The sequence below is a fragment of the Mycteria americana genome, chromosome 1, assembly GCF_035582795.1.
Source record: "Mycteria americana isolate JAX WOST 10 ecotype Jacksonville Zoo and Gardens chromosome 1, USCA_MyAme_1.0, whole genome shotgun sequence".
Lineage (NCBI taxonomy): Eukaryota > Metazoa > Chordata > Aves > Ciconiiformes > Ciconiidae > Mycteria > Mycteria americana.
This window is the reverse complement of record NC_134365.1, coordinates 164,454,432-164,467,464: the sequence shown is the minus strand read 5'-3', so window position 1 is coordinate 164,467,464 and position 13,033 is coordinate 164,454,432. Positions and strand designations below refer to the sequence as shown.

Below are 13,033 nucleotides of genomic sequence, written 5' to 3'. Positions count from 1 at the left end.
CTATACTTGACAAACAGAAGAGTGAAATATGGTTCTTTCAGGTGAAGAAAATTAGTATTTTAGTGCCTTTTCCACTGGCATATAACCTTTGTAATGAAAACTGTATAAATTTTGAAGAAGGGAAAAAAGCAGAGGCATTGGACAATTAGAAACAAAATATTTAAGTTGTCCACAATTCACTTCTCATACTTGTAAAGTACATTTAGCAGTCTTGCATAATACGAAGATATTATGTAGCTAGATTAATTGCTGTAAAGTCAAATTCTATAGCTATGAGTGTGCAACTACTCTTAGATACATTCCTCTTTTCCTTTAAACATCTTACATCTTAAAATTTTAATAAGGTATAGGCTAGAGAAAATTACTCCTAAAATATTTTGAAGAGATATCATCCTCCAAAATATTTTAAACTTCTTATCAATATATGGTCTTATGCCTAGTATTTCAATTACACTACAAAAAAGACAGACTATCTCATACATAGCATTATCAAATATGTAGTATTTAAATAAATAATTGTTTAATTACTTACTATTATTGAAGAGTGACGGATATCTAGCGCATAACTGTCATCTGTAGGATGTATATGCAACCTCATAAATTTACTCAGGATCTCCTCTTTGATTCCAAGTTCATGAAGGCCATGCATCACTTTTCCTTCCAGTTTAAGAGTCTCTAAGATACTTTTTCAGGAAGACAAAATGCATAATGTCTAAATAGAACTCTTGTCATGACATAAAAAGAAAAAAAACCTCAAAGGCTATTAACGTGAGGATTATTTTTAGTATTACAAATAATTTTATATTCTCCTGCAGTCAAACGTTTAAAACAAAATCAATTAATAACGCTGTAAGTATAGTCTCTAATTTGTTTCAAAACAGAATTATAACAGATTATACAACTCTTTTGTTCATTCACATTTATGTTGTATGAAGGAATTTCATTCATCTTTAGTAAGACATGGCAGAACAGCAGAGTGGAAGGTTGCTTGCTGCATTGTCCTGGCTGAAGCAGAAACCCAAGCAGGGGGCATGCTAACAGGAAGTTTTGCAAGTGTGTAGAGAAGCAGGCAGTAAGTGATGAAGACACAGACAAGCTCTAAGTCTGCATCTGGCAGAACCTTGAAAACAGCACAGAGGAAACACATAGCTACACCTCTAAAAGAAGACCCTTTCCCAGAAGACCCAACAGGAGTCAGGCAAGATTTTACAAATGCCTTTATTTCTATCTTGTTTCATTTTGAGTTTTCTCTATTGTGAAAAGTTTCTTCTAAAATATATTGAAATTAAACCTAGCACTAGCATTAAAAAGTGCTATCAATGTTTGCATCATTACCACAAAAGATGCAAGTGACTCCATCTCAAAACTCTGGCTGACAAAAAAATTAAGTAAAAATTGCAAGTATAAATGCTAAACCCAAGAAAGTTTAAGAATCTCCATGGAAGAGAAAAGACGACATTCTGAGTTTAAAAATAGAAAATAAAAAAATTATAGACTGACAAATCATAGGAACATGAAAAAAACCTCAGCCTTAGCATCAGTAGATTTACTGACAGTTTGCAGGCCACCAAAGATGATTTTGAAGTAGTCATGTCTGTCCTGCTGTTGACAACATACAGAAGAATGCAAGGGAAAATGTTTACTGTTTATGAGTGGTTGTATAAAAGAGGCAATTCACATCCAAAATAATTATACTATAATTACACAAACTGGAAAAACATTTCTTATACCAAAAAGCATATTAGTTCTGCATTAACAGAACTTATTATAAAAGGTGGCCACACACAGACTCACAAGCATGCCAAAAATAACCCAAGGTGTTGTGTATCTAAATTTAATGCCTGCAAATTTTTTGTAATTTTTGAGAAATAAGGATGTGAAAGAACTTAACTTACTTTATAAAAAGTGCTTTTCCCACCTTTTTATATGTACATGTTGGATTCCTTCCATTTCCAAATTAATTTTATATGGTGAGTCATAAAATTGTAAGCAAATTAGAAAACACATTCCAAGAGAAAATGCTGTTTTCAACTACTTATACAATGTTCACACTCAAAGCAAAACCACTGTAAACCAATGTTCCCTCTACTGGAGCAATTCCTGGCCCCCAAAATGCGACAGATGATACTATCTATCACCATGAGCACTTCTCCAGTATTATTAGTAATTCTGTAATCTTCAAACAAAATGTACCATCTTACCTAAAAGGATCATGAAAATCCAGGTCAATATGAAGGCCATTTAGAAGTAAACGTGCTTCTCCAGGTTGGATTCCAAGTATTTCATGAAAATGCTAAAAAGTAAAAAGTACTGCTAACTTATTTAGGTATATGTGAACACTAACACACACACATATATATAGATAGATAGATATATAAAAATTTAAGTAATTCTACAAAACAGACATATCAAATCTCTTGCACATAATTTCTTCTTTTAGCTGAGTGTTGTTGGTAAAAATATTGACAACATACTTTTATGAGTGCTATTTAACACACTTTCAATGTACAAATACAAATGAAAATAGCTGATAATTCCCCCCCAAACAACCTACAGTGTCCCTACAAGGTAGAGACAAGGACACATTCTAAGTGTTTGCCAACAGAAAATGAAAATACACACACACAAACAGAAATATGGCTTGTAAGTTTTTGAAAAATTGCTCCTACATATCCATTCAACAAAGGGAGACCTTATATGTGTCCTTTAGACCTCCACTTGAAACTAGCTTTCTCGAAAGCTTAACACCTTGTACAATTCCAAAAAATGTGTAGTCGCAATTGTTATGGGGAATTAGGAAAGACAGACTAGAAACATACAATCTCATCTAACAAAGGGACCTTGGAAAAAACATAGATCAGAAGGGGATAGCATAGCATATCCTTGCTTTGCAAAGAAGAAAAAAATCCACAATAAACAAATACAAGAGGAAGGAAGTATTTAGGGAGTAAAGTATGCCTTATAATTTTGTTTCAGAGAGCTGTGAGGCATCACACTGTTCAATCTATGGTGGCTGTAGCAAGATAAGTAACAGGAGCAACAGCAGTAGTTTATTCCAACTCACCCCATGAGGAGCAGTCAGATTTCCAGATCTGTCTTAATTCCCAACAGAGGAATGGAAAGCACGAAAAATATGCAGAAAAAAAGTAAGCTGAGAAAGATATATTTTTTTCCCATTTAGCTCCCACTTGCTGAACAAAATAAGTGTGAACAAAAAACACACTTTGAACAAAAGCACACTTAGAGCAAGCAACTCAGGCTGCATATATTACTCCACTTATAAGCCTGTCACTGAACAAATGAGAGGTAAAATGGGAAAACATTGAAAGCAATATTATTTCTTTAAAGTAGTGTGGTTACTTTCACACAGTTAAATGTAAGTAAACTCAAAGCTAACTGGTTTGCATTACAAGTGCAACCCCACATAAATGAGACAACAGTTTACTTGAAGCTCCTTGTAATCCAACAAATGTGCCTATTACTCATCATTCATTGAAAAGGTACCATATTCCTTTGTATATATAAACATTTTCACAACCCAAACCAGAATGGAAATATGTAATGGCACCTAATACCAGCGTATGAAAGGCAGGGCTCTCCCTAAAGCAAAAACGCAAGCTGTGATAAGCCTGAGCCTAATACAGAAAGAATTTTTATGAAAGTCCAAAACCTGTCCTTGGCCTTGAAAAACAGCTTTTGAAATTTGTCAATTTAATTTATTCTACTGGTGTAACCTGACCTTTGTAGTGCTTTCATTGCTTTTTTGTATGTAGATTTACAAAAGAGTAATATAATTACTTATGCTTGTTATAAAGTATCTAAATACATATATTTAAACTCAGATATAATGTGAAGAATATTGTGGATTTGGGAGGGGCTGCATCCCACTACTGCTAATAAATAACCGAAAGACTTTTTTTTCCTTAAATGTAGTTAGTTATTATCTTTCATGAAAATTTTGGTAGGCACCTAAAAAATGGATGTCAGTGGGCTTTCAAAAATGAGGAGCATAAATGCATGGCAGTAAGTTTCCTGTGGTCAGATAAGGAAAAAAAGAAAGAGATAATTTAATTACTTTCCTAATTTATAAAACTCACTTTATTCCCAATCATATACTCATATAAATTACAGAAAAATTTTGGGGTTTTTTTGTATGTCCCAAAATTTGGTACAGAAGAAGGACTTCTATCTTCTTTACAACTAACTGCTGCTTTGGATTACTCTGGCCCAAGTGCAGGACTTCATATTTATCTTTGTTAAGCCTCATGCTACCATTAAAACAAAAACTAGAAGTAGCGGCTGGTATCTGACCTTTATATTTTTCCTGTCACAGCTTCACACAGAATTACACACCCTCCCAAGGTCTCACTCTACCCATCCCTTCTAAGCAGCCAAAATTCATAGATGCCTGACAATACCAAATGCCCTTGCAGCAGGTGAAATTTCTGATCATTTTACCTAAACAGAGTTTGATCCCGAGACACAACCAAAACAGGCAGATGGGACAAAATTAAATAGCCAGGCACACAGTGATGAGACTCCTCTGCACCAGGCAGAGGAGCACCCAAAGTCCTAGGTATACCTGGAATTTTTCTGTAGTTAGCAAATCCAGCTTGGATTACAGTTTTAATACCAGCGCTGTGCCACAACGTACTGTGACTGCAGGAAAATCCCCCTTAATGCCACTGGACTCAAGGAGCGAACAATAAATATAAAGAGGATTACAGCCTCAAGAAATCTTACCAGCATCCTTCAGGGCTCTTGCGCAGATCTTGTGAGATCTGCTAGAACAGGCCCTCTCCTTGAAGCACTGAAATCAGCATTTAGGATAAGAGATCTCTTACCACTACTGAAAGCTTACTGGTCATTCCTATAAGCCCAGATACTCATGTAAACACAGATACTGAGAAAGACTGCAACTGGCTGATCCAGGTCATAAAAATCCTAATACTAACTAAAATGAACGCAAGAACAATGAAAAAATTATCAGCCACTGGGTATTGAAATGGGAGTCTAAAAGTTTTTCAAATCCTTCAGTACTGCAGTAGGAAAAGAACTGAGCTGTATCAGAGCCGAGACTTGTTATACAATTTTGTTGCCAGGCATTTTGTTGTTCAGAAGAGCATCCATTTGCTGTAACAACTTTGATGGAAGGAGTATTTAGGCATCCAAGACTAGAATTTAACACTGATAGTACTCATATTGTATTTTCTTGCTAAACTGTCAGCAAATTATTGCACCTGAAGTTGTGAGTTGTGTTTAATGAGATTTTTTTTTCCCTTTTATCTATAGCAGTTCTTTGTCTATTTCTTAGTTAGGTATCAATTCATTACACCTAAATCATCATATGCCTTTCAACTTCTAATACCTTTATTTCCTCCCGTTGCATTTCCTATTCAACTTTCATTATCTTGAGAGGGAATCATCCAGTTACACACAGCATGAGATCATATCTCTCCTGCTGCTAGATGGATGTACTGCAGTTCAAGAATGCACATGCCAATTTATTGTGCTCTAGCAGCAGTGTTCAGGAAGTTTCCCTACTTTTATTCAACAGATTTTAGCTTTTAGCTGTCTAAAGGCCTGTAGCCTTTAGACTACAGGTAGGATGTAGTACAAAATTTAAACTTAGTGTGATAGGTGCCGAAGATCCTCTTACAGTTAATGTATTTAATACAGTCATGGAATCATAGAAGTGATTCAGCTGACCAACCACCTAGATATCTAATGTCATTTGTTTCAGGATAAGGCATCTTGGACTGGAAAGTACAGGTCAGGCAGAAGGGCCTGGATGTCCCAGTGGACACATCTGTCAGACCTCTATGGCTATCTTGGATAGCCTGCGGCATCTCAAATGACATCAGAAATTCAGGTTTAGGCAACTCAATCATGCCCCACAAAACAACCATTGAGCTAAATTGTTTTTGATGCCCATTGACTACTTCTTCATTGTCATAAGAGGAGTTTAGATACCATATAGATGTGCCTAAATGCAGACATCTTCATCTTAGTTACTTTTTACTACAATCTTAGTCTACTTTTCCTAATCCTTATATTTAGTAATAATAGCCATTTTCATTCCTGATATACCTTTTTTTTTTTTTTTTTTGCATTTTGGGGTAGAGGAGTAGTTTTTGATTAAGCAGTTGGTTTTTATTTTTGTGTTAACAAAGCTGCAATTTGAGAAAGACATTGTAAAGACTTCATCAAGAAACAAGGAAAGTCCTGATACCAACACTCGTACTCTGGAGAAACTATGATCATCAGTTTTGCTTTATTCTGACTATAACCCTAACAAAAAAGAGATACAGGAAAATGCGTATCTCAGCTGTATACAGAAATCAGTGAAGCAGGGTGCAGATGCTGATTTGCTCCCTTGAGCAAGAACTATGGGACTTCTCACTAGTGCAAGAAACAAGAGGCCTGCATAATGCTGAGCCCACTCTTAAGATCTCTGTGAAAACCCAAGAATCAAACATGCACCTTGCACACAAGAAAGCTGAAGGACTCAAGAAGGCGAACTGCTGGGATATGTGAAACGTATTCTCCATATACCAGTCCCACACTCAATCACCTATGGACAAAAAAAGCCCTATACAACTATTTGCATAACCATTTACAAGGATGTAGCACTTGAGCCTGTCACTATTTGGGCACGAAATACTCAAGACTGGAAAACCTTACATTAGTTTTGCAAAGTACAGGAGTGCCATAAGTAAGAAATAAATCCCTTTCACTACGGTGGTTGGTCAGTCTTAACACCATATGAAAATATATGTTCTGAAGATCAAGATTAAGGGCAATGCTATGGATGTCATTTCACGTGACTGGTCCTAGAAGCATTGTGGCTAACTTTTAATTTTAACACTTAACTTGAAAGAAAAAAATCCAAACTCTGAACTGAGACAGAAAATACAACAGATGTCACGAACTCAACAAACGCAAAGTGGCATCTCAGGATACATCTCAGATCAGTGAAAATCACATGAATAATGACTCCCCATGTGATACAAGGCACAAAAGATGCAGTGCATCAACGATGAAAATAAAACCACCATCTACCATAGACAATGTTCAAAATACCTTGCAGAATAGTTGCATGTGTGATTTTGAGAGTGTGGAAAGCTCAAAGCTAGCACGTGCTGACCATAATATAAGCAGCAGGCCTAGATTCAACACCAAAGCTCTAGAAAAATTAACTGATACCTATTTTGCTTTCACAGCACACAATTTATGACTGACACAACACTCCGTAAAAATTGTTTGTCCTTGCCTAATTCTGTAAAATCAAAAGAGGGAAGGGAAAAAGTACCAAGAACAGCAGAACGTGACAAATTTGAATTGAGTATTTCAATGTTATTTATTTAGGAAAAGATGTTTAGAACAGTTAGCTCTCTTTCCCTGATAGAAACCATGTGAAAGTTGCTACACTAATAAAACTCTCCAAAAGCAGTAATATGATAGTAACTCAAATGTCCAGTTGAACAAATAAGAACAAACCTTCTGATTTGTTTCTATTTCATTTCGCATTTTCTTGTCTACAGGCACTCTGGTCAGTGATCTGTAAAAACAAAATATTGGTATTACTCAACCACTGTATTTTAAAAAATGCATTAAATAATGTGAAATATGTATTTTAATACCATATCCAATGCCCTGTAATTGATACTGAGTAAATATATCTTATACTGTACTACTTTCTGTGTTCACTAGTTTTGAAGTAAAAATTGTAGAACAAAAAGCAAGAAACTATAAACATTTCTGTTGAAAAAGAAACATTGCTGATTAAGATTTAACAAAAAAATAAAAGAAACTGTAAGTACAAAGAAAAGAATATCTGAAGCCAAATTTAAATTTGGAAAAATGGAGGAGAAGGATTAGGGAAAAACCCTATCAAGTCAGAAGTCTCAAAAGCTGACTATGTAGGACACTGCTTTAAGGGACCTTCTACCAGCAACAGACATAATTCAGGAACACTAAACAGACCTTTTCTCATTAAAAGAACATCTGTAATTGATGGGAATTATAACTGAGAATTTACTTAACCAACAAGCAAAACGGCTACTTAACAGAAGGACTCCATAGCATGGAGTGGCAGTAATGTGTGGCAGTACTACCACAACTATTATTCTGACGTCACAGCAATAGTTTTAGAGAGTCCTGAAGTAGAAAACACTTTATGGAAAAAAAGCTCTGATTTTTATCTTGCTAAACTCAACATAAATAGTAGTAGGACCAGCAACTCTCGGAATCAATGCTTCATTCTGCATACACAGGTGATAAAAACTGCACAGATAAAAAGAACAACCTAAATCTTTCCAAATAGCTTAGAGTGGTAAGGCAGAAACATAAAAAATGAATGTGAAAATAATAAAAAGGCGGGAAGGAGAAGACAAAGCTGGCCCAATGTTAGCAAGGAAGTAAAATACTTATCAGTAAAAGGTAAGCTTTACTGATAGCTTTTTTTGTTAATAAGAAAGCAATACATTAAAGAATCGCTAACTAGCTCCTTGTCTATGCACAGCAGTTGATGATGCAGGATTCTAGCAAGATTTTAAGGAGAAAGTGTGATGGTCGATCCTTGAGGAGGTCATCCTAGGAATTTGAGGTATCAAGTGTAAAAATGCCTGTGAAAGATATCTGTTCATTTTGAGTTCAGTCATTTGTTCAATTTGTTCAGAGCTTCGCAAAGTTTTATGCATGTTTTTCTAAATATTAACTGCTAAGGACTCACTAGAGAGAAACACTTTACTGTCTGAAAGTAAATGGATACTATTTATCATTCTACATGATGTAGGAATGCTCTTGTATGACTTTAAGGTTGTAATATTTTCTATCATATAATTTTATGCATCTTTACTCTTACCTGGAAGAACATGTAGCTATGTAGTAATGCATATCAGGGGAAAAAAGGAAACTTTTCACATGTTCAAAATGTTAACATTCATGAATGATAAATGAATAGCAAGAAACAGAGTATTATAATTATTATTGCATTCTTAAATAACAGATAATTATGACACGTATACAACAAAACAAAGAAGAAAAATACCCTATAAAATGAATTATCAAAATGTCGCCATGACATATATCAGTTGTTACACTGTCTACATCTGATGACATTTTGTAAAATCTACCTCAGACTAACCTTTTCAACTGGACTTACTGAGACACAAAAATGCAGGTTATAAACTAGAAAGTGAAAGAAACTTCCAGAGGAATGGTATATTCCTCTTTTATGGTCTAAGGAACCCTTCCATTTTTAAGGTACGTATAATATTTAATTTTTATTTTCATAACTGTAGTTTAAAATTTTTATACATCCTTTTCAAACCAAAATTTGCATAATTAAAAAAATGTTGTTTTCATATCTAAACTGTGTGAAACTTAAACAATTTTAAAATACTACTACTATAATGATCAGTTATCTATCTAAAATGATTAAGCAATATCTTTTCATTTCCTGTTTATTCTAGGGTTTTTTTTTCCAAACTAGTATTTTTGACTCAGCAGGTTAAGCATGATTAGATTATTAAGGAAATATATTTTGTGCAGTTTTTACACAATGCCCCTTAAATTTAAGTTTGTTGGCAATACAGACGTACTAACTTTAAATTATTTAAATATTTGTAATCTCTCGTGTTAAAAATAACATGCTAGATTAGCATATTAGAATAAATCATACAGGACAGGAACTGCAATTCCCCTTTTAATAATTCTGAAGTCTTCTTATACTTTTACCCATAAAAATAAATTGTTTGAAGAGCAGGTACATTGTGCTCTAATGCCACAAATACACAGCAGGAGTCGGAGTGGGATGTAACAATTTAATGACTTTTTAAATCAATGCTTTAAATGTCACCTAGCATACTTCAAACCGACTTTTTTTCTGTCCTTTAAAGAATAGAACTGGCCTTGCACTTCAATATTATGTGCGTTTCCACTATCTTCTAATGGAAAGCTCCATTTTCTGATTGCTAATCTAAATGTAAACTTGTACCTTACTATTTCATAATAATTATGTTTCAGGCATTTAAAAGGTTATTTTTCTTATTTGAAACAAGATGTTACAAAGGTGGTTATTCTATTACAGTGTAGATTTTCTCTGACAGAAAATCAGAGATGACAATGAAACACTGTGGTAATTAAACAAGAGTTGTAAAATGTGAAAGCACACTGAGTTAAGAATCCTATTTAGCATCATATTTAATTCAGTAATTCAAGCAAATATTGCTGATAGGATTATATGAAGAACTTATTAAATATAAAGAAAAGCATTTCTCAATTACATTACAATTGGCTTACAGGAAGAGCAATTTTTAATATTAGTACAAAGGAAAATGTTATTCATTTATTCAATATTCATATTCATCCTTTATTAAGTAATCTGTTATGGGAGACAGATCTTCCCCAGTAAGAACACTAACATACAGTAGCCGGGGCCCAATCTTGTCAGCAATGTTGTGCTTAGAACTAATGTGGGTGGATCCCCTATAAAATTTATTAATAGAATTTTGCCTCTTCCTACTGTGAATAGATCTGCTATTAATTCACAGAATTTTCCACCTGGGAAAATATCATTCCAGTAAAAGCCAGGAGGACTAGGCATTCAATCACAAGTGCCTGAAGGATTAGGATGCCTTCATGGCATCTCCTGCATCAGACAGGAAACATTTAAGAGACTGATCATGAGCTCTCCCAGGAGTTATTTTCTACTCAATGAAGTTGCCTGGAATCCATGTAGCACGCTGTAAAACATGAATTTCTGACGGCAGGATTTGGATATAAATCTGTATTACTGTCATTAAAATTCCAATGCAAACATAAAAACAGTATTTGAAAAACAAGCTTAAGTATCATACCTGGCTCTTATTGGGAAGTTCTGAGCTATGTCTTTCATTACCTTTAAGGCATCATAAACAGGGGCAGACATAATTCGAGCAGCTGCTTGAAAACTAAGATCTGGGGAGGGAAAAAAAAAAAAATCACTGGAAATACCACTCTCAATCAATACTGTCTACAATCAGAAAAGTGTTCCATACACATACTCTCAGTATTAATGTTTTTTATGTTTCAATTATATATTGTAAAAGATAATGAAGCAACATTATTAAGGTCAAAAAGATGGGCACTTAAAAGTTGGAAATACCAAATTCAGGCTTTCTGACAGAATTCTGCTCGGCTGCCTTGAGCATACACATCGTACATGTAATTTCTAAGTTTACAAAAACACACTGAAAAAACCAGACAATTCATCACGTGGTATTATGCCAGTATCACAAGGGTATCATGTTCAAACCTAGATACACACCAACCCACAGACACCCATAACTGCAGTAAAGAGTAAGATTTTTCCAGCTCCAGGACTTCACAAGATTTTCTGAGAACAGATATATTAAATGTAGAAGGCTGTATTTAGCATGTGAGGTGTACAGTTTTCAAGAGTAGCAACAATTTCACAGGAAGAGAAAATGGAGACTCATGAAAGAAAGGCCAATCTACTGTCAAATTTCAGTTTTCCTAAGTGTCTAGCACAATTTTTAAAGAGATCTCATTTTTCTCTATATGCTTTTTCTCAGAATGAAGTAAATTTTCATATATCAAGACAGTTTATAATTCATTTGCCTATCCACTGGAAAACAACGATGGAATTCAGTTAGCCTTCTCTGGTGCCTAACTTGGGTATGATAAATCTTGGCACATGAGACTGGGGAAAATCCAATTTTAATGGTACCAATAGGGTAAGGCAATAATATACTAGGTGCTTCCATGTACTTTGGATACAGTCTGCCTAACTACCTCAGGGCAATGATGCTTTTCCTCATAATCTGCTAGTTAAGACATCTGAGCAGAAACTGAAGGCCTCAGGTTATTCAGTTTGAGGAAAGCTGATGCCACATATAGTAAAAAGTGCTGGGCAGAAAGTCATAGAGGATGCTGCCTAGCAGAACTTTGCACCATCTTTTTGAAGCAATTAGGAATTAAAAAAAAAAAAAAAAAAGCTGAATAAAAGTGAATAGCACACATTCCTAGTTTAGCCCAATAAGGTACACCTTGGCTGGAAAAAAAGGTGAGTCTGAGCGCTGGAATGTTAACTTGGTATTTCTTAATACTTTTAACAAAATGTATAAAGAGATCACTGTTTTCAAAAAGAACATTTCAGATCCCTTTCCACAGCCACATAAGCTGTGATCAAGCGAAGTAATACCCAATTGCTGCTGTTACCACAGATAGTGATGCCTTACCCGCTGTGCACTTAGGACACACGCTTATAATCCTTCATAAATTGTTAATCATTTCCATTTTATGCTGAACAGCTAGAGTACGAATATTCAAATCCCACTGAGGCAAACTGACATGTCTTTTTACCTTCTTGGTTATCTCTGGTCAGGGACCGTCACTTACAGACCTCCCCTTGCGGCACCCTAGCACAGCTGAGAGAACAGTGTAAGGCACCTTGGGGAAAAGATGATCCTGCGCTTAAAGCAGATCTCAAAGTATGCTTTGAAAGCTAACGAAGCACTTGAGATCAAGAGGCTGTTCACACAGATAAAAGAATGAGTTATTAAAGGGACCACATTGGTACTCTGTGCATCATTTTTCACTATGAATAGTAAACCTAATTACTTACCTAAAACATAAAGGCTCTTAAAAGACAACTCCTGAATGGTGTTTAGGGTCATTTATAAATAGAAGTATGCCCTATAGCTGAAGGAGTTTTGGTTAAATTTAGTTAAATTTTTACTTCGAAGCTCATTAAAGGAAATCAGAGAGTAGCTGAGCCATTAACTCAGCCACTATAATTAATCATTAATAATGAACTAGAGAAAGCACCCAGTCATGTCAGGAGTAAGAGTATCCAAACAACTGCACCATACAAAGAGGGAACTGAAGAACCCCTGTCTGAAAAGGCCTTGAACGTACTTATCACCAGCCAGTACCAGTCTTCCTGGCACTGAACAAAAAACATCCCAATGCTTAACTACTTTCAACACTGTATGAACTGGTTGCTTGGGGAGCAGCACCATTTTCA

At 35.0% G+C, this 13,033-nt stretch overlaps 2 protein-coding genes across 4 annotated transcripts in view; one reads left to right on the top strand and one right to left on the bottom strand.

Annotated features, from left to right (window-relative positions):
• Positions 1-13,033, top strand: part of DNAJC3 (DnaJ heat shock protein family (Hsp40) member C3) — a 157,504-nt gene that overhangs the window by 104,153 nt on the left and 40,318 nt on the right. The gene's annotated exons all lie outside the window — the stretch shown is intronic.
• Positions 1-13,033, bottom strand: part of UGGT2 (UDP-glucose glycoprotein glucosyltransferase 2) — a 92,924-nt gene that overhangs the window by 58,649 nt on the left and 21,242 nt on the right. For all 3 annotated transcript variants that reach the window (XM_075526547.1, XM_075526556.1, XM_075526565.1), the window contains 4 exons: positions 10,863-10,962; positions 7,501-7,561; positions 2,202-2,293; positions 533-683 (listed from right to left, as the gene is read on the bottom strand). In XM_075526547.1, the coding sequence (XP_075382662.1) occupies positions 533-683; positions 2,202-2,293; positions 7,501-7,561; positions 10,863-10,962 (404 nt within the window). The remainder of the gene's footprint in view (positions 1-532; positions 684-2,201; positions 2,294-7,500; positions 7,562-10,862; positions 10,963-13,033) is intronic.